Below are 22,365 nucleotides of genomic sequence, written 5' to 3' on the forward strand. Positions count from 1 at the left end.
AAAGTAATGCTTGGAATAATAGCCAGAAAAAATGAATACTGCTTGTACTTCAAAGGACAATTTCACTACCTTGTTACACAGGGAATGTATTTTCTCAGCTGACACAGCTACTCTTTATCCTGAAATATAGAGTTACCATTTCATTTAAGACATGCACCCACCATCCCTGTGATAACTCACAACCATGTAATATCATCAGCAAACTGGTCAGACACATGTATTTTTGAAAAAGGTAATTCAACTTCAAATAGCCATCTTAAGGCAATAACCAAAACCACATTTGAAACAGATGATGCCTGTTTCTTGGGGCTTTTTTTTTTTTTTCCCACATTTCTTTCTTTAAACAATGTGGAATTACAAGGAAGACAATAAAAAATTACTTCCTGGCATCAGTACCCTTCTTAACTTGACTGATTATTAACAAAAAAATGGCTGGAGAAGAGAGAGGAGAGAGGAGCAACTGTAGCAATACCTTTTATGCCAAGAAGGAAAATCTGATTTCTGGAATACTGAAGAGCACTCCTGAGGGAAAACACAGCAGCCACTTGCCAGGCAGGGCCAAGCAACCAGGGAGAACACTACAATCCATCTGCCAACACAAACCTATGGCATTTGATTGTTTTTGGAGGAACACAAACACCCATCTCTCCATCACAGAAGCATACTGAAGCAAACAAAGCAAGAATAGACAGACAGCACCAGCTTTTTAGGTAGACTATTACCCAGTTCAGATCTATTAATTCTGTAATGAGACAGAAACAAAACCTAAATTTCCACCTCTGTCCTTCATCTTCACTGCTGTACTAAGGGTTCTTTCCCTGCTGGGAAGAACATGCCACCTCCCTAGTGGGACAAGCAGCCCAGATGTGTCCCACAGGATATTCAGGCACCCCACATGTGCCCCAGCTCCACAGACATGAGCTTTGGTGCCAACCAGAAAGGAGCAAGCACACAGTGCTCCAGTAGGCCCTGGGGTCCCTGTGAGCTGGGATCAGGATAAGGCACAGGATTTTACTCTGCAGGGTATAATAAACCTTAAAAAGTTCAGAACAACTAGAATAAACTAAGTCTTGAGTAAGTCTGGGCACTGATGTCCCTTTTTTCCACAAAATGTCATTTCTGCTTCCATATGGTTTCTACATAAACTACTTCAGTCTTAAAAATACAGAATTGACAATTGTGACCCAGCCATCCTGCAGTCAACAGAAGAGTCCACACCACCACCAAAAAATTACACGATAGGAAAATATTTTGTTGTCAACAAACACCTAAGGCTCAGGACAGCTTTGGATGCTTGTATAAAGACATGTCTATCCCTCACCACATCAGCCATGCACCATGGGCAGGCAGTTCTCCTAATTCTACTGCCTGCACTCTCCTTGCCATCCACCACCTCAAAGCTTCAGCTTTGCTTTAGCTAGGAAGTTCTAGAGATCAGGATCTCTGCTTATTTCACTTTGCTGGCAGCTCTGACAGCCAGAAAACTTAGGTATAAACCACAAAAAGGAAAGAGGAAGGAGAATGACAGACAAGGAATAAAATGGGCTAATAAATTCAGTTTTATTTTCATGGGTTGTCAGCTCCTGCAGGTTTTGACACCTACAGAGTGAAGTGAGTATCTGACTGCCTGAAATTACATTATCATGCCACAGCCTGAACACATTCAATATGCTGGCAGTATGAGGAGGTCTGTCTCTCTCTGTCCTTCCTCTGTCAGGAGGAGTAAAAGTTTCTGCAGTTTCCTTCCCCATCCTACTGCCAATAAATGAGTTTTCATTTAAGGTGGTTAAAGCATAACGCAACAAGGAAAAGAAAACAGGCAAGGCAGCCTCCTAGCAAGGAGTTCTTATAGTATGGAGTATAAAACCTTCCTACTTAGGAGGTTTTATAGTATGGTTTTCTAGGGACAGCTACCATGATTTCATTAGACAAGTCTTCAAAAAAATTGTTAATTAAACACAATTTCAAAAAGTCTGATTCCTACTCCTAAACACACACACGCACACACATATATACATTATTACATCATATTTTTAAGACACACTATTTGCTGGTCAATGCCCCATCTCCATTATTTATGCCATGTACAAACTGTAACTTTAAAAATAACTTTTTAAAAAATTTGCACTAACAGAAATTGAAATCATTCTTTTTTTTCCAGATGATAAAACATTCCAGTTTTAAAAACCATTGTATTCCAACTTAAGACAAAATGTCAATCAATAATTAGTTTTACTTGATGACTATTAAACACTGCTTTTGGGTTCATAATGCCCAAAATGCTAGACTATACACTGAAGATAACATTCATATTACACACAGATCCTCTTGTTTTCGTTCACCTGAAATAGTTACTTGTCAGCTAATTATAATTGTTAAGTCATCCCTTACTGGGAATCATGCAAGTGTTGTCTTGCTTAGATGCGTGTTCCTGTTGCTTTCACATTAACAAAGTACATGAGAACTGAAAATGCAAATATTCAAGTCAAGGCTTACAAACATTATCAAACACTTGAAATTCACCCATACTGAAACATCAAACCAAAGAGACTTCGCATTTCTGAACAGCATGCACTGAAACAAATGTTTTATCCCTCTCTTTTAAAGATTTTTACATCTTCTCTTCTGGTACCTTTATTATTTCAGTGCACAATATAAAATTGTGGATGCAGTTCCTACTTTAAATGCATCTGTATCTTAGCTTTTAGCGATGAATTTGAGAATACTCATGACAGTGGTAACAGTTATTAGCTTCAGCATCAGTTTGGAATTTACAAAAATTAATTTGATTGGCAGAGATGTAAGACAACAAGTCTTAGCCACTATGGCATATACCCAAGAACACTCAACTATTTTAATGTCAAGAAACAACACATTCAGCTGGAGATGTCTATAACTGTAACTACCTTATATAAATCACCTAGTAGTAGAATTCACTTGTAAGCATGTAAATTTAAAGTTTGCTTTTGAGTTACCCAGAACAGAACCAATTTCAGAAAATCACTACTGGCTATGAGGAACATTTACCAAACACACAGGACCTTTTTCTGGGTACCCCTGAGGCTTTAGATTTTTACCGATCAGATATCTTCTGATGAAGAGGTGTTGCTTTGGTAATTAACAGCCCTTGGGGGTTACTACATAGTTGCACTTTTAAAAATAGAATAGAATATTTCTATTGGAAGGGACCTACAAGGATCATCTAGTCCAACTGCCTGACCTATTTAGGGCTGACTGAAAGTTAAAGAGTGTTGTTAAGGGCGTTGTACAAATCGCTCTTAAACGTTGACACGCCTTGGGCATCGACCACCTCTCTAAGAAATTTGTTCCAGTGCCTGACCACTCCCTCTGTAAAGAAATGTTTCCTAAAATATTTCCTTTTTGAACACATCAGATCTTATTCACAACAGTGACCAGAAAGGATTTCCACAGCTTCATCACATGTTGTCCAAACCATAGCATTTTCTATTTTTTTTACTGGATTCAGCAACTACCCATTTCAATTGTAAATTTCTATTAGTCTTACACTGAAACAGCTCAAAAGCAAGGGGCCTTGAGGCCACTTTTTCATGCCTCCCAAAAATGTGTCTTCTCGTATCCTTTACCTTGTTTACTTTGTCCTCAAGAGCCCTAACTTTTGTCATTCCTCATATGGAAATTATTTAATAATTTCTCCCACCTATTTGTCAGTGTTTTCCAGTTCTTTCAAGCCCATTTTGGGAATGGGAGGTGTCCTGGTTTAGGGCAAATTTAGGAGGAAATAGCTTAGGACAGAAGTCACAAATGTCAAATGAATGTAGTCAAGTGCAGACACACTGGAGATTTATATACAATGAAGCTCTCTCTGTATTGCTCTCTATTGCTTTTGGTTTGCCCTTTTTTACTGCTACTGAGAAACAAGCAGATGCTATGGTAGAACCAACTAACACACAGAGAAGATCTCACTCCTAACCCTGCAAAAGGCTTGTCAGAGTCCATCAGTTTCTAAGTGAAATAAGGATTAACCCCCGCAAACTGCTTTCCTGCCTTCACTGAAGGCAAGGCTGGCTTTTGTCCCTGGGCTGCACAAGAATGTTCTTTTCTGTTCTTGTTTAGTGATCCAAAAATATATCTCCTGAAAATATGACACAGACATACCCTCTTCTCTTATACAGTTTACATGGCCTTAAAAAGGTGGCATCAATATATTAGAATCTTTGTTCTGTGGTTGGGATTTTCCATTCTACAAACAGGACCTTCCTATAGAGAAGCTAAAGAAAACTATTTCCCCAAGCTACCACAACACATAAAACCCAAAAAGCAGCACAAGAGAGAATATCAAGAATATTGAGTATTGTCCTGTATTCACGCTCAGAAGGCACAAATAAAAAGCTTGGCAAAATCACCATAAAAATGAAGATTCATCATTTTAAACTTAATACAGCAAGTCCTTTAATAAAAGATCATAAGTTCTTATGGATATAAATGTCTTAAAAAGCACTACCGAAACACAGTATATGGTAAGACCCTGTAATAATGTTACATTTATATAAGAGTGTTGGTACTTAGTGCTGGGACCTCTACTGCTGCTTGGTTTCTGGTTTTCTGTGCAGTTGCTTAAAATCTGCAACAGACAGAAATTTTCAGATCACTACAACACTGCAAGAAAAAACCCCTCACCTTTTTACATTCTGAAGCAATATATTGTTGCTATCCTGTATCCTGTCTCCACAAAAAGGAGAATGGCAATACAGAATGGAATAATTAAAATAAACGCATGGTGTTAATCTTATATTTTCTATGAATATAAGTATGCATTGTGAATTACATGGAAGTTTTTAGTGTTGCAATCTTAACCAATGCTATATTGCATATTTACTATGTGCAAATGACTCAGACTACTGAATGAAAACAGATTAGGAAGGCACATTGAAAATGCTTTTGTATAAATGCATAATGTTGCAATGTTTGGAATGCAAACTCCACAGGGGAACATTAAAAAAATATTGGTTTGTAAATTAAAGTCACTGAAAAGTAAATGTCATCCACGAAAATATTTCCTTTAATATTGTAAGTTGTTTAATTAGTCCCTCCTCCAGCTGAGGTCTGAATTACCATTAACTTTGTGATTCAGTAAATTATTAATACAAAATGGGAGAATCTAAGGGGGGAAATGGTGCTTTAGAGCACACACAATAGATGAAGAGCTGCAAAAATGGGCCAGAAGTTTTGCTGTGAAGAGGTAATGCAGCAAAAGGGAACAGCTGGAGACTATTAAAAGCACTCATTAGAGGGAAGAAGCAGCAAACTGTTCTAATTGGGTCAGCTGACAGGTGGCTGTGCTTCAGCAGTGCCTTCCCGGCAGCCCCGTCCCAGGGATCGGTGCTACTGTGTGATCCCCAAACCAGGACCTGCCGCTGCAAAGCTGCGCTGCAGCACATCCAGTGACCAGTTCAAACCACCTCAGCACCAGTGCAAACACAGGCAGTAAAATTACTACTGTGTGTATGGGGCTATGTCAGGGAAAACAATGAGAGTGCGCAAAATGTTTAGTCTCTTAACTACAGCTCAGAACACAGAAAGTGAAAAATGTTCTTTTTAATTTATATACTTAACTCCCCAATATGTGGTATACACTGCACAGAGAAAGGCAAATAATTTTAACCTCTGCATGCCTCGGATTTCCAGTCTAAACAATGTTAACTAAGTTATCAAACCTTCCCAAAATTTCCCAGGTTCAATCAACAGACACTGGTAGCCCCTCTTATGAGGTTCTCAACAGGAAAATCAGAGTCATGAACCCTCTACTCCCTCACTGTATCAAATCTGCAGGCAGGCAACTCTCTCTCAGCCTTTTTTTTTATAGAGAAACACACTCATGAGAGTGACAGTCAGAAGATGAAGGCACAGGCTCCATACCATGGTCTCTCCTTGAGGCCATGTGTCTGGCAACTGAAAAGCTTGAAGAAACTTATCTGAAGTCCCAAAGGAGAAAGCTCAATGATGACAACCAATGACAATTCAACAATTCATAATATAATAACCCACGGCATTATGCAGATAAACACAGGAAATAAGACAGCCAGCTGCTGTCCAAAAACCAGTCTAATTGATAAAGGAATATTTTTCATTGTAGATAGAAATTTGAGGATATAAATAATAAAATTAGTTAAATGTATTTAGTCAATATTTTTATATCAATGAAAACCATGAAAATCATAAAAGGAAGTTCTCAAGATTCAGGACTAAAAAAAATGTTCTATCGAGTTTATCCATTCACCTTTTCTTATTATTTTGTTTGAAATTTATCAATTAATTTAAAAAACATTAGTTTAAGAATTTAGCCATAAAAGCTAACATTGCAAAAGGAATGTTTTTTTCTCTATTATAAGAAATTTGATGTGAAATTTCCCTGACATCACTTGAATTTTACTTCCCTCCTTTAAAGTAATCCTAATATGTTTTTAACAATTATTTTAACATTTCATTTAAAAGACAAAATGACAGATGCTCCTTTATGGAATCACTTGCACGAGTAATCTTTAACATAAATGAGGCTGAACATTGTTAGAATATTTTTAGTTTTTGTTGAGAGAAGCATATTTATTTTCAGAGATGAAGTTGAAAAACTATGCAGAGCCACCCAGAGATGCCGTGCAAATGTAGCTGCTAATTAAAATGAAAATTTGAAACATCCTATAGGAAGGTAACAAGTTCCTATCTTATTGAATGATTTTTTAAATACAAAAATTCTCACTTCTGATACATTAGCTCAGAAATCTTTTACCGGAGTGAGCTAGGAGTCATGGTATTCATGAGCCTAACAGAGATCAGAATCCCATGTAACCAGATTTCCTGCAATTCAGACAACAATACACAGCCCATGCTGCTTCACACTCTCAGTCAGCCTTAGTAGTCTCAGATCAAAGTTTTACCAAGTATTAAGAAAAGATGAAAACCCTATACATGCCTTTTTTTATATTTGATGTCTCTGAAGCTGTAACAAATACTAGATAATTGCATACAAGCCTCCTGGAAGGAACAATTTTAATATAAACTTTAAAATATTAATAGTAGTTCCTCTTCATCAGGGGTGCTTCCTACCTTCTGCATTTCCAAACCCTGAACTAAATTGCATCTTAAGCATATTTTTCTTTTGCTTGGTACCTGCAGCACTCACAACTGCACTGATAAGGGTTTGCTTGCTTTTTTGAAGCATATTTACTCTAAGAACTCTAGTTCAACCTGAAACACATTCACTACAAAGAATTTAAATTAACTTTTGTGCATTTATCTCAACTTGCAGGACCATAATGTAGAGTTGACAGTCACATCAGTGTGCTTGAGACTTGACTCAAGGTGCTCACCATTAATTACCTCTCTGCCATACTCCACAGTACCACGCTGCCACTATTTTTTTGGTGGAAGCTTGGAAGTGATTTCCTCAGGTGACTAACAATAACTCACTCCAGCAGTGAAAGTGCCAAGTCAGGGCAAGGAGCTGGTGGATCTGGGTAAAAAGTCTCACATCGCAGCAGCTGCCTCTGTTGTATCTAACTCATGAATAAGAGGCTTGTTTTCTATCCTGACTTTCAATTAAAACTTGCTAAACATAGACATTTACCAAAATGTTTAGAACAATTTATCTGACTCCTGAATGAATGGTTGTATTTCCTGGAACAAAGTCAAAGCCTGAAGCTATATTCAGAGAAAATTTCCAATGATCAGTGAACAGCAGAAATTTCTGTCTCTGTTTCTGACCTTTGCAATGTCAGCAGTTCAGATTTTCAATGTTAAGAAAACAGCATGCAAGGTACTACAAGACTTCAAGATAGTTTTGGGTTTCTTCAACTCTCTTTCTTTCTTAAGGATAAGAATTGAGGGGAGGGAATGCTTCCATCAAGGGCATCACAACCTGGAGTTCATCAGACACAAAACCTGATCTTAAAATGCTTTTCCACCCTCAAGAGTCTGCTTTCTAGAGCAGTTGAGCTCCCACACCCTCACATTGCAGTTTGAGGGAATATGGATGCTGCCCTCAGCTTTTCAATGGAGATGGCCAGCATTGGCAGCTGCTGATGAAGATGCCAAGATGGCCTGGAAAGGTTCCCAGTTGCCCACACCACCTTCCAAGAGATAGGAAGCCAAGAACATCATGGTTGATAAAAGCACAATTAGCCTCTAAGACCCAGTTTCCAGATGCATATCTTTTGCCTGCAAACCCATCTCTTCTGGTAAAACAGAAAAGCAATATTTAAATCTTCTCTGGTCCATTTTGTAAGTCTATAACTGCTATCACACAACATCAAGTACTCCAGCAAAGAGCTCAGTGTCATGGATCAATTAGCAGTTATATGTTTTCCTGGCTGATGGAAGAAGAAAAGCAAAAGCTCATATCCTCCCCCAGCTTTCGTGTATCTGCTCATGGTCAGGCACACCTCATCCCAAATAGCTTAGATTTAATATTGTGATCAATGTTGAAACTATTTAATATGCTAAATCCCCCATAAAAAAGAATAATGTTTCATGGTGAGTTTTGCAATTAAAAGAATATTAGAGAAGAATTGCAAAACTTATGAGACCTGTAATTGGGGCCACCCATCAGTCCTGTGCTAAAGTGGCATATTGGCTCATGCTCACAGGTAAAACCAGCTGCTTACTTACTTCACAGCTAGATCTGACAATTGATTTTGCAGATTTCTGAAGCTATGATTCCAAAATCCCCAATACCTGAATTTTAAGAAATATGCCAGCTGATTTTCTTGCACCACTGAGGAAAAGATTAAAATGCAGACATGCAATATACGAGGTGGTTGGATAGCTCAAGTGTTAAAAATGCTGAACATTCAGAATGAGTGGCTTTCATAACAATTAATTTCACTGGCAAGTGACCTATATGTTACTGTCACTCTCTTTGAGCAGTGCAAGTAACTGCCAAAGTCTGCCAAGGAAGGATGGAAAATAGGTTCCGAAAATGTTTCCAGGATTCTAACACTGACTTTACCAACAGAGAAAAATCAAAATGAAAATGCAAAAATAGTTTTTATTAAGGATGCTAATGGTGCCTCAGATCAACAAACTGCCTTTTGAACAAAATGATTACTGACTTTAGTCAGACACTTGTTATTTCTTTTTCATTATAGCTTTTGTACTGATCTGTGCATAGATATCTGCATATACATGCATGCTTATACTTCCTAAAGAACACACCAACACCAATGAAAATGCAAGGTAATTTCTATTAGTTTTTAAACCAAGACAATATGAATTCGATCTATTTGTTTCAGTTCTGCTTGAAGTAAAATTTCATTGCCTATATATATCATGTCTTAAACTGCACAGTAAGTACCGAAATAATACCAGGTTTTACAGAGTCAGTTGTAAGAGATGCCAATCACTGCACTCCAAATGAGAAGGCACTCAAAGCAAAGTACAGGCTCTACCACTCACTTTTAACATTTCAAAAAAAGAAAATGTAGTAGTGTTATAAAGTTGTAGTAAAAACCCCCACCCATCAATAATTTCCTCAACCCTCTTGTGCCATTCAGAGATGATGAAGCAGAAGTCCATGCACACAACATGCAAAACTTTCCAGCTTTGCACACCAAGAGGTGAAGACCCACTCAGCCGACAGAGCGACCTCTTTGGGATCTATAGGCACATAGCAAATAAGAAACCCTTCACAGTTTATGCCTGTACAGGACATGTCATTAAATTTAAGGCTATTAGACAGTTACACTGATACCTCCCCCTTCAAATACTTGTAATGTATAAGCTTGTCTGTTCACAGGGCTCTGCATGACCAAAACCAGAAGAGAAACGAAATTTAAACAGCTCTGTAACATGGGGAAAAAAACAGCCCTCCTTGGATTCATCTAACTTCAGCTAGGGCTGAAAGGTGTTGTGTGGCAATTCAGAGCTGTGTTCTCTATGGCTCATCACACATCTTGTACTCTATTGTGTCTTCAAAACTTCACAAAAACATCCTCTCTTTCTCCTCCAAAAGCCACAGACATATCTTGTTTTGACATTATGTCTGGCCTGCAACATCTCATAGCAGACCATCAAGCTGTCCTGTCACTGCTGTTTCACTGAACCCTCTGCAGTTCAAGTATGCCTGAAGGCTGAGTCCAATCCAACTGGATCTCCATTAGACAGAGAGCAAGAAGTAATTCCACCATTTTGCCTTTTTTGAGAAGTGTTTGTGTACATGCAAAGTGATCAATATAAACCAAACTAGCCACCTTCCTAGCTTCTCAGTTTCTTATTTAGCATTCATTCAACACCTACTGCCACAGGACCTTGGTATGCAACAAAAGCTGGCAGGTGTTACAACAGTCGTACAAATTTAAAACTTATTATGAATAGCTTATTCAGCATTATTGCCATCATCTTAACCCAAAAAAGACAAAAGGCAACAAAACCAAAGCAAGAACTGAGATTAGAGCCCTGGTGTAAAGAACATTACAAACAGCTTAGCAGCAAGAACATTAAAGACTTGGGCTTCCTGAATTGCTCTGTTTATCAATTTTCTTCTGAGCCTACAGAGTTACAGACATAGTCTGAACCTAAGAATCTGTCTGAACACTCACAGTGATAAACATAGACAGAATTATTATATTCTATGCAGTGCAAATCCAACTCAGTGTAAGGACCATAATTCAGTGGTGGAAATCTGGAACTTGCTGTCAGCTTATTCAAGATCAAATTGAATTCATTGACAACACTCTACACAGTAAAGCTGAGCAAACTAAGGACCAAGCAAGAAAAGACAGAGGAAAAACACAAGATGGAAGATGCCTCAGTCTCCCACTTTTCACGCATCCAGTTTGAATAAGAGCACTACAGAACAATGATGGGAAATTGGTAATCAAACCCTTTTATTTAAACATACCAGGTATCTTTCCTCCTGCCTCATGTTGGGGGTACGGATCATGTGATTCTGTTCTCCTCTCCAGTCTCCAAAACGTCGAAAAAAATAATTGGATAGGAATCGGTTGACAGGATCTCTAATAATATTGATGTACACGGGCTGGTCTCCTCCAAACCTGGTGGGAAGAAAAATGGGTGAATCTCATCATAAGATTCCAGACAGACATGTATCTATTATCTCTCATCTGAATTACTTCAAATTACTTCCTACAGAAATTCAGAGCTTTAACAAGGTGAGGAGTTAAACTTAGAATCTTACAACTAGTTTCTAAACCCTTGTAAATGCATGTAAGATCTTTTTAGGGTGAACAGTAAATATGGAATCACATTAAGCTATATGCATACTACAAACATTTTAGTTGAAAACCATTTTTTACACTGTATCAACAGTTTTGCTTCTTGAGTTTTCTCCTTCCTGTTTTCAAATTAAGAACCTTCTGCAGATTAATCAGAGAATGAGCATTTCATCTTCTCAACACACTTCTTATCTGGGCAGTCATGGTAGAACAGGCACCACCCAACAGTACCTGCTGTAAGGCAGCCTTGGATCACCTTTGCCTGTACATTAAGTGTAGTAATGTGCAAAGGATTTTCAGCTTACTTTGAAACCTTTTTTCCAAAAGCTTCCTCTGGATGAACTGATAGATATGAATGTTATTTCCAACTTTTTATTTGCTGGAACTTGTGCAGAACCTTGTCCCCTCATCCCCAGTCTGCACCACTGGCTGGTTTTGAGGTTATTTCATGGTTATGCAATACCTTATCCCTGTACTGGACTTCATGAACTTTTTTTTGAAAGTCAATATGAAAATTCTTGCTTCAAGTAAGGAATTAAGTATCAATCTCAAGTACATGCAAGTCCAAGGAAAAAGAAAGGGTAATAGCAGCTGTGACCAGGCTTGCTCATAAGCAAATTCTGGCATAGATATCTGCAACTTAGAGATGAGAAGATAAACCAGAGCAACTTCACCACCTTGACTTTACCCTCTTGTATGTCTCCTCCTGGTGCTAAGTGACAAACATCTTCAGTTCAATAGCTGGGATACCAAAAGAGAAAAGGAGGAAAAGAAGCCTGGGAAGGTTTGTGACTATACTGTATTTTCAGAATGTTAAAATACTGACTGCATATTTTAGATCAACACACAGCATGAGGAGGGCAAGCCTAACTGGAAAAAAAAGAGGAAGCTGCTTACACTGTTCCATGGTCAAAATTTAAAAATGGACATTCATGGAACAGACTTACAGACTAGAAATTCTGTGAGACAAAGAATAAAATAAAACCTTCCTGGACTGAGAAGTTCATAGGATAAATTCAACTTGGAATTTTCCTCATCTAAGAACATCAATCATGCTTCTTTCTTCTGTTTCCCCAATTTAAATGAACAATTCTCACTTAAGCACTAGCTTATACTTTATTTTTGGAAGCTTGAGGACATAGCCATATTTAAGTACTTAAAAACTATTCTGATGATTTTCTGAGTCACAATTTATATAATTTCTTCTAAAATGTAAAATACTAGATTAAAGAAAGAAAACTGAAAACACCCTGTAAGTTAAAAAAACCCTCAGTTTCTCCTCATCTTTTGAGGCAATGAATAATTGAATTTGTATAATAATTGAATTTGTATAATAAAAAATCAGAGCTTCTCATAAATATTGAAGAGGCAGCAAAATTGTTTAAAATTATGAATTCTAGTAAAACACAAGAGAAAAATCTCATAGAGTTTAAACCTAATTTTTCTTCTGCATGATTCCCCAGACTCTTAAACACAGCCTACAAAGGCTTGTCTCATGAGGAACTATGCCTATCAGTAATCTCATTGACCTTAGTGTTGCAGGATCACTGCCATAATTTGAAACTGCAGACAGCATAAAATTTTAAAACAATCCCATTAAAAAGGCATAAGCTCCTTGCTTCCTGATTAGTGCACAACGAGTTTGGACATGGATGTGCAAGTGAAATATTCTGAATTTATTACCCTGGATTCTTCTCTAAGCTTATCTTTACTGCTTTTTATCTTTATACAGAAATAAAACCTACATTAAAAAAAAAAAAACAAAAAACAAACATTCCTGCAAATACCACAGGACAATGTGGGCATAAAGCTTTGACAATATTTACTCAAAGAGAAAGCTTTAAGTGGATGTTTTAGCCTGGTAGTTTTGTAAACTAAACTTTTCAAGTGAAATTGCTGGAAAGAATGGATTGCATCTAAATTACTGAATACATTATCTTCCTGCTGCTTGATGCAGATAATAATCAAAAGACAGAGGTGAGTGGAGGAGGGCAAAGAAAAGGGGAAGCACTAGAGAGTAAGAAGTGATGACAGCAGCAAGTTGTCTTAAGATAAAGACAAAAAAATTACAAGATTTATAGAAGCAAGAGAGGAGAGAGCCTTCTCCAGGTTCCATAGGGGATGTTAAATGTAAATCACTCATCAGAAGAGTGAAAAATGAAAATCAGACAGCTAATAGCTGTCTTGATAGAAATTTTCAATACATATTGTCTTTTCTGAAGTAAAAGGAGGTGTGAGATTGCATAACCAACCCCAGACCATAACCCCCAACCATATTCCCAGAGCCCATCCTTTTGCTGGTAAGGTCATGTTTCTGAACATGAGAACAGTAAATTCAGGATCAAAAGCCCTGAGAAAAGAGGCTCACACAAATCAATCATCCCAAGAGGACAGCTGAGACAGGAGGTCACTCTTTCACAAATGCTACAGAAGAACTTCCATTTCTGAAATGCAGACTGTGCGTGCTCCCCAGCTCCCCAAACACAGGACAACTCAAATTTCTGATTATCTGCACAATGTAACCAGCTGCTATACATCCAGCTGCAGGTTGCTCCACCAGGCAACAAGCAAGGAATTATTAGAAAAATCAAGTCTGTTCTGGTCCTTATTCAAATGTGCTTTTTTTTTTTTTAACACAGTACTCAGAGTCATTTATGGAAGTTAAGCAGCACTCACAAAGCATAAAAAATCCTAATGGTTAAAAAAAAAAAATCAAGTACCTTAAGCTATTTAAAGAAGAAAAGGGCAAATCAATGCTCCACTTGTTCAAGTATGTTCTGCATATTTTTAGATACCTATCAATCACAACATATTAAATGCTTTCCCAAGTGAAACTTTTCAGATTAACAACACCCACATGAAAGTGCTCTTGCAAAAAAAATAGATATGTGCTCTCATTATACATCACATTGCCTTATTTGCACTCAAACCCTTATTGTGAAGGATTCAAAATGGGACACAATCATATTTTCTAGGCCTGAGTAGCAGACTTACCTTCTCTGAGTGGGACCATGATTGGATCCCGCATGATAAAGTTGCACAAATATTCTCATCTCCAGCAGCACATTGGCTCAACTGGGAAGAGTGGGCCAGGATACCAACACTCCACCAGAGCATTGCAAATGGATACACTAACCCCCCACAACATTCTTCCTGGACTTAATGTCTCCTGATTTATTTTATATGTACTAGTAAATCCCATTAGTTTTAAGTGATCTGTTGTTGAAGGTATATTTTTGGAATCCTCATCAAAAAAAAACCAAAAACATTTGCAAGCTCAATCAATGATATTTAGCTTCATTAATAATATATTCCCCTATGTCTTTTTTAATAAAAGAAAAAAAAAAAAAGAAAAAAAATCAAGCCTGAGAAGTATATGAACTTGCCCCTTCACATTTCTGATGAATTCCAATTTTATTATTTACATGACAAAAATCTTCATTTAAAACCATTTACAAACCTCTTGTGAGCTAGGGGGGAAAAAATCAACAAAAGTGATTTGCTTGGCTTTAAAATGGAGGCCCTCTTAGCTCCTATTATTTTTCATTTCACTTCAGGGGGCTGCTGACTTTGCATTTAATACAAAACTCTTCACACAAGCAGAAGATGGTTTCTTCATCCTTGCAGGCAAAGCACAACCCCTCAAGGAAAAGATGACTCCCAACCTATTCTCTGTAAAAACTTTGTCTGCCTCTTACTCTTTTAACATACACTGTTTCCCCTTAAACAAAAAGGGTGGTTGCTAGAAATTCAATATAACGGCAAAAAACAAGAACCAACAGCCACATAATATTAATAGGAACAGGCATATAGTGTCCTTCTTATAAAGGAAGCACAGTTTCCTTTTCCAGTGCCATACAACTGAGAATCACACACTGAGAGTACAACTGCACAGCCATCTTTACTCATCAATTGTGTCAGAGCCCCATTACCTGCCCTGCAGCACAGCTTCACAGGGAGGTCATGTAAAAGCACTAAGATAGAGCCTTCACCTTTTTAGTACTTAAATAAGATGCAGTTACCTCAACATTTATCTTTTGAAAAAGTTATTTTGAAGTATTAGTTTTTATAACATCTTACATCAGCATGAACTTCTGGCAAAGCAATCCTCTGCACACAAGGCACCAGGCACTTCTGGGATACTCCAGTGATCCTCCTCAATGATGAGCTGCAAAGAGGAACGGGCTGAGGTACTGCCTGCCTGGGAGTACCTGGTACTGCCAGACTCCATAATCAAGAGTTTGCCTGTAGTGCTTCTCTTGCAGCCTTCACCCTCATTCTGTGGTCATGTTTTCAACCTTTTCTTTAGAACTGGGGGAGCTGATACAGGGCATTTCTCTACTGATGCACCTATGTCACCTACATGGTTATTTTAGTCATAATACTACTGGCACAGCTGAACTGGTACAAGAACTATGTAGAGCAGACTTCAGTTAAAAACTTTGTATTCATGAGGCCTTTTTCCTTTCTTGCAGAATACTAACTAGGCTGCCTCTCCCCAGCAAGCTGAACTAAAAGTTATGCCAGTCTGCTTTTCTTTTATCGCTCTCTAGTTTATCCCAGACACAAAACAAGCAATGCAGAGAGGTGATGTAATTATCATCCCTGGAAGCATTCAAAAAACATGTAGATGCAGCACTTAGGAACGTGGTTTAGTGGTGGACTTGGCAGTGTAGGTTAACAGTTGGACTTGATGACCTTAGCAGTCTTTTCCAACCTTAATAGAGCTATGATTCTATGAAATAAGTATTTTCATTTCAAAACTTTATCTTTGACTGGCCTGCCCTTCAATAAGCGGTGTGTGCAGGGATACAAAATGCCCAGTGCTTCAAGGTTAACAGTAAAATAGTGCACACTCCTCATCAATCACCCTTTCTGGACCTGAGATTTCAATAGTCGAAATTTCCGTTTCTGAAGTGATATGTCTGGGTCACATCACTGTAAAATTACAACCAAGTCCTCTAGGAATTTTTTAGTAAGCTGCCTCAGACCAGTGAATGGCTAAAAGATAAAATTGTAAAGCCTTGTACTCCTCTATCCTGTAAATCTACCAGAATATTTTAGTCTGTATTTTGTCAGTCATTTATGCATGCTAAACAATTAAGGTCTTTTTTCTACTCTATACTTTTCATTCTCCTGAGGATATCAAAAAAGTTTAATATATAAATTCACAATGAACAGCACCAACATGGATAAGTATTCTGCACAGGTCCCAAGTAAAGGAAATACTAATTATGTTTTCATTTATGTAATGCAAAGTTACAGCTGTAATCAAGTAAGAGAGTAAACACTAACTCTCCATGAAAGACTAACAGCAGCTAAACTCTGCATTAATTACAATCACCTAATTCCAGATACTCTGTATTTAAGACTTTTTTCCAAAGGTCTGGCTCAGGATCTCTCTGGACCTCTGATTAATGTTTCACTGTAATTCAGAGATGCAAATGTTGTGCATTATACAGAAGAATAGGAAAACTAATTACAAAGTATTACAATAAATTTCCCGCAAATAGCAAAATAGCTGATACAGCTCTTTGGAAAGTATTAAATCAACAAACATGATAGGTAGAAAAGATGTATTTTCAAAATTGAATGAGACCACAGATTTGGCTGAGGTAGTTACATTAGCATAAAATCTTGGGGCTCAATTTCTTAGGAAGGTTATTATGCAAAGGATGCTGCAATGTACTCAGCATTGCATATTCAACTTCCTGTATGAATACATTTATCAAAGGGAGTATGGGAGACTCCAGCCATCCTGTGGAAATGGTTGTTGCAGAGAGCAAGTCAATGTTAGGAATGTCCACATGGAAACTGAAATACAGTGAACTGTGCGTAACAAAAAAATAAACCATTGTAACTCAGCAATATATATCATGTATGCAATCTATAAAATATAAAAATCAGTGTAAGTGAAAGTTATAACGTGGCTGCCCTATCACAGATGTGAAAATCTGCCGTCAGAGAGGGACTGTGGATGTCACTCTGCTTGAGGCTTTGAACCTACACAGTTTAATGTGATAATCTGTGATTCAGAAGCTATGTGCAAAGTGACAATATTTTCAGAATACAAAGCTGCAAAAGGAGGGAATAATGAAGGGAGTGGTTTGCTGGTAAAGAGCCACTTGAGCTACCAGGCAAGAAAGACGTAAGAAAACATTTTGCGCTGTAGTATGGCAAATGAAAGCCAAAGCATCTAGAACCTGAAGCAGAGCATATTCACAGGGAAGGAGTAGTTCTGGCAAGGACATGCATACTTTCACATACTATCAGCAGTGTGGGAAACCAGAATAATAATCCTAGTTTCCCTTTTTCTGAGAAGTGGGAGGAGAGAGGAGCAAAGGCCTGACGCAGCACTCATGTGACCATTCACAGAGTCCATTTTCAGAAAAACATGAACAAAGTGCAGTGCAACATCACAAAAATGATGAAAAAATTAAAACCCTCCAGGTTGCAAAGAGAATGAGAAGGAAAAAATATGGAGAAGGCTGAGAGTTGACTACGTGACAGTGTATAAGAAATTATACATGAAAGTACACAGGTGAAAAATTTGATGAGTCTTTACATAGTGGACAAATGCGCTCTGAGATCTAAGGAAAAGGAGTCAATTGGACTTCTCTGAAAAATTAGGAGCAAAAATAACTCATAATTTACTGTCTGGGAGAACAATTCCCTATTGAAAGAATTTACCAAATGCAGCACATTCTCTATTACTGGTGATTTAGAATCAAGACTTACATTTCCTTCCTGAAAGATGGAAGTTTCAGGTTTAAACTTATTTATCAAGGGTAAAAAAGCTTCAAAATTACTCAGAACTGTCACTGTCCATCTTTTTGTCTGAAGGCAGGATCAGCTATGCAACTGCCACTACCAGCTTCAAAATCCTGATGTATAATCTGTTCTGTGTTTGCTTTGCTGTCCTTGTTGTTCTAACCGTTTCCTAAATGTCTGATCTAGAACATGATACAATTCCAGTCCACCACTTGCGTTATCATTACTCATTAAGAACTGCATAGTGCCTTTATATCTGCAGAATCTTTTAAATAAAAGAAAAAAATCAGAAGTGTTATGACAGTCCCCTCTTTCCCTGTCTTCTCTATTTGCTTTTCTTTTCCTGTGATTTTAGGTAATTTTTTTAAATCTCTGGTCATTCCTCTTATTCTCTTTTGGACCCCTCTGGTCTAATCATCATCCTTCTTAAAGCAAGTTACTCTCAAATTGGTATTCTGCAGTGTGAATGTGAGCATGGAAGCTGAACAACAGTAAAAACAGGAAAACTGAGGAGTTATGCCTGATCCCACCATCAGTAACTAGATTTCAAGCAACTATCTCTATTCTGAGAATATCATGTTATGAGCTCAATGAAAGATAAATATTCCATTATGCAAAGAACACAGGAAAACTTGGGGAATAAATTCTAAACTAAATGATCTTAAAATGTGTGGAAAAGTTCATCATAAAGCAATGCTTTTAAAAAAAATAAACCCACAAAAACCCCTGCTTAGATCACATAAAGGTCAAAGTGCGCATTAGATTTGTGCTTAGCCTTTCATAAAGCCACAGTTAAAAAACATCATTACACACTCACATAATTAAAAAAAGGTAGTATAAAAAAGGAAAAAAAAAATATGTAGGAGGGATTACAGCACCATGTGGCCATTCATGAAATGTGTACTTTACAAGCCAGACCTCACATGATGGTAGAGAGTGTTTCATGATGTGTTAGCAAAAAGTACAGATTATAATGAACACACATAAAGACACAGTGTTAAGGCCATGCACATGAGTTTAGCTGACATTTCCCTACTTTTAACAGCTTACCCAGAGGGCAATTTTTTTTTTTTTTGCTACCATATTTTTAATGACATGTCCCTAAGTGTCTATTTTTTTTTTCAAAAGGAGAAAAAAAAATCCCACAACATAAAATTAGTTTAATAGATAATCTTAGGCTGCAATCATTGTTTCAAGATGTTGATTCAAGGAGGCATTCAAAGAGCCCAATCCCTCCCACAGCTGAACTGTATAGAGTCAGTGCAAGCTGACCCAACTACCGCTCTTTGTACAAAGTATACCTGAGTTTGCATTCAAAGGGTCCTGGACATTTAGCATCTTGTTATGCCAGCTCCATGCATTTGCCCAACACACTCTTTTCAAATGTTAGTGCAGCATGGTTTACAGACATAACAGACATAAAACATGAACACGCTGTGTGGCATTACTTGTTCCAAAGAAAAGAAGAAACAATAATCCTCAAATTACTAAAAAATCTGGGTGTTGTGACAAAAATCGCATGACTCCAAGACAATGAAAACAGCATCACAGAATCACTCCGGTTTTACTGACCTCCAGTCAGTCTATAAAAAAGTGAAATTCTATTTCCAAATCAATGGACCAAAGATATACCTACATAGGTTAAGTCATTGCAAAGCAAGATGTTTATTTGCCAAAAAAAAAAAGATTGTAAATGTATCATCCAGCCCTTCCAAATTGTCAACAAGCTAACATGCAAGGCTTCCAAACACAAGCTGCCAGCACGGAGTGTGCTTCAGCTTTCAGACACGAAGCTTATTCACATGACAAAGTTAATTAATCCAAATTTACCTCCTTTTTGTTTGTTAGCTATAGACACATTTTGCAAGAACAAGGGAATGGCGTAACATCAAAGTGCTATGTTAAACCACACTTAAAACACACTGTTAAACTGCTGTGTTTAGAGCTGCTTCTGCATGAGAAAAAACACAGAACCAATGACTAACAAAAAAGGCTCAGCAACATTCAGAAATCAAGTTTCCTTTTGGGCTTATCCAGACCAAATTTCTCTGTCCATCCCTGCCTTCATATAGCATGTGATTTATTGCTACCCATAGGTCAGAATTCAGGTCAGAGTTGATAGAAAATTGCCAACCTGATCAGCACTGCTGCATGTTACACTGTCTGCCGCTACAGCAGCTCAATTTATTCAGTTTTATTAGTTAGTGTTGGCCATTTTATCTGTGCAAAAAAGTAATAAAAAAAAATCAGCAATGCTGGTACAGACTGTCTACCAAAAAAGGCTTGTTTCAAGAAAAACAAGAACTTTACACATGAACTCTGCTAATGAAAAACAGAAAACTGGAAATATTTCTTATGTTGATTCTAGGGACTAAAGACAAGCTCCGTCCCAAGCAGAAGACCCAACAGACCTTTCTCTCCTCTCCCAAACCTGTCTCCCCACACCTCTCACATTGAGCAAGGACACAACAGAGCAGGGACTGGCATCCAAGCAGGACATAGGGAGGTGACTGCTGGCTGTGGCCCAGCAGAAAGTCCACCAGCTCTCTTTTGCATGGCTTTCCCTTCAGCAGATGTACCTGCAGTGTGGCTGTCTCAGAAGTTTAGCGACCTACTCAGTGTGGTTTCAAAGTGGCCAACATGTTCAGAAATTATTTAGCAATTCAGGAGGAGAGAGGATGGAAAGACAGGCAGGACACTTGAAACTGCTGCACGGCTCTCATTTCTTTATAAACTCAGGCCAAAAGTGAAGTGTTGTCCCCTCCCTCAAGCACATGCATACATGCTAAATACACACTTAAGATATTAAAAACTGCAGCTGAAAGGAAGAAGAGGGCAGCAGCCTGACACAGAAAGGATGACTCCTGACTCAGCAGTGCTGGGTGATAATTCATCCTGCCTCTGAACAAGTAAGATCTACTGAACTGAATTATAAGGGCTAATTAAACTGTGAAATTAAGTAGAATTGGTGCTTTATCTCTGCATCTTCTTAGCACATTATAGGAAATTTTAAAGGAGTTAATTCCTCAGTGGCCTATAACTACTGCAGAAAGTAAAGAATTCACAGCTCCAGTGAGACGTGAAAAAGCCTGTTTCACTTTCCAGGTGGTTGTTTTAATGCTTCACCCTTCTCTGACTTTACCTGCCCTGATGAGCCAGCCTTCAAACAAGCAAAACTCACCAGTCACTGAGAGAGGCATGTCATTAGATTTTTACACACTTACCTGCACCATTCACTTACCCCAAGACAGGAAGGAATGCCCAAGCTCCCTGCTCTGCCTGAACTGGGGTCTGTAAGTGCATGCCCAGAAGATAAGAGTTTGATGTTGGAGAGAGACATGCTGCCTTTCCTGTGACCAAAACAGATGTTATGCAATTCTCCACATCTCTGACTCATCCTTACCCAAAACCATGGCCTTGCCACTTGCCTCTGCATTCCTACAAATGTTCTTCCCACTTCTCTGAAATCTGTGACACTTGGAGCACTCACCGAGTGTCTTGAGTCACTGCCCAGTGACTGTTACAGTTAATTCAGCAGATTACTGAGAAATCAAGGGGGGGTTTTCCACAAATTTGAAGCTTCTTCCTGTTTAATTTTTTCTTGGACTAAGTAGATGACAACAGGCACTTACAGTAATGCACAGTGAACAAATTGCAGCTATTCTGAAATAGCTTTTTATCTCTCTGCCGGTTATTCCGCTTCTTCACAGCTTCTGCACTCCAACACTGTACTGCCTGGATCTACCAGCAATGCCTGGAATCTCAGTAAATATATCAACATATAAATCTTTACCTGCTTAGAGACATTATTTAATATTTGCTCCTGATTAACACTTTGGATGTTTTTCCCAGCAACATTAGTATATAAACTTCAAATCAGAAAAGGACAATAAAAATCCCCAAACCCCCAAAAAACAGCACCACTTTCTACAAAAAAAACAGTCTTGAAATGGACTGGATGGAGTAGCCACCCTCCAGAACCACGGGGTCATCTCCTAAAACTAACCATCATTGCACTGGATAGACTGGGAACAGAAGCTGCAAAACACTTTGAATAAAAGCTTTCTCTGTGACAAGGGCTATGTAGAAATTCACTAACATGAAAGAAGAACAAGACAGTTTGACTATTTTTTATCTTTTGTTTGAAGCTGGAACTATGTAGAGTTATGTCTGTAAAAATTCACATAAGATTTGCTTTCATGTCTCTTTTTAATACGTATCTTTCTGTCTGCCTTTTTGCACTACTTCGGATTGAGAAAAGATAATACTGAATCAGAAGATGAAGATGCAGTAAAGGGGGATTAATTTACTTAGCTGAACCTACAGGCACTCTTAAAATCTGTTCAAGAATGAGGAGAAAACAGCCTTAGCAAGCATTCAGGCCAGG

At 37.9% G+C, this 22,365-nt stretch overlaps 1 protein-coding gene across 1 annotated transcript in view; it reads right to left on the reverse strand.

Annotated features, from left to right (window-relative positions):
* The window catches only part of UST (uronyl 2-sulfotransferase), a 152,254-nt gene that overhangs the window by 45,680 nt on the left and 84,209 nt on the right, over window positions 1-22,365 (reverse strand). Inside the window, exon 5 of the mRNA XM_053974325.1 lies at window positions 10,874-11,027. Within this exon, the coding sequence (XP_053830300.1) occupies window positions 10,874-11,027 (154 nt within the window). The remainder of the gene's footprint in view (window positions 1-10,873; window positions 11,028-22,365) is intronic.

Source organism: Vidua macroura, chromosome 3 (assembly GCF_024509145.1).
Source record: "Vidua macroura isolate BioBank_ID:100142 chromosome 3, ASM2450914v1, whole genome shotgun sequence".
In the NCBI taxonomy this organism is placed as follows: Eukaryota; Metazoa; Chordata; class Aves; order Passeriformes; family Viduidae; genus Vidua; species Vidua macroura.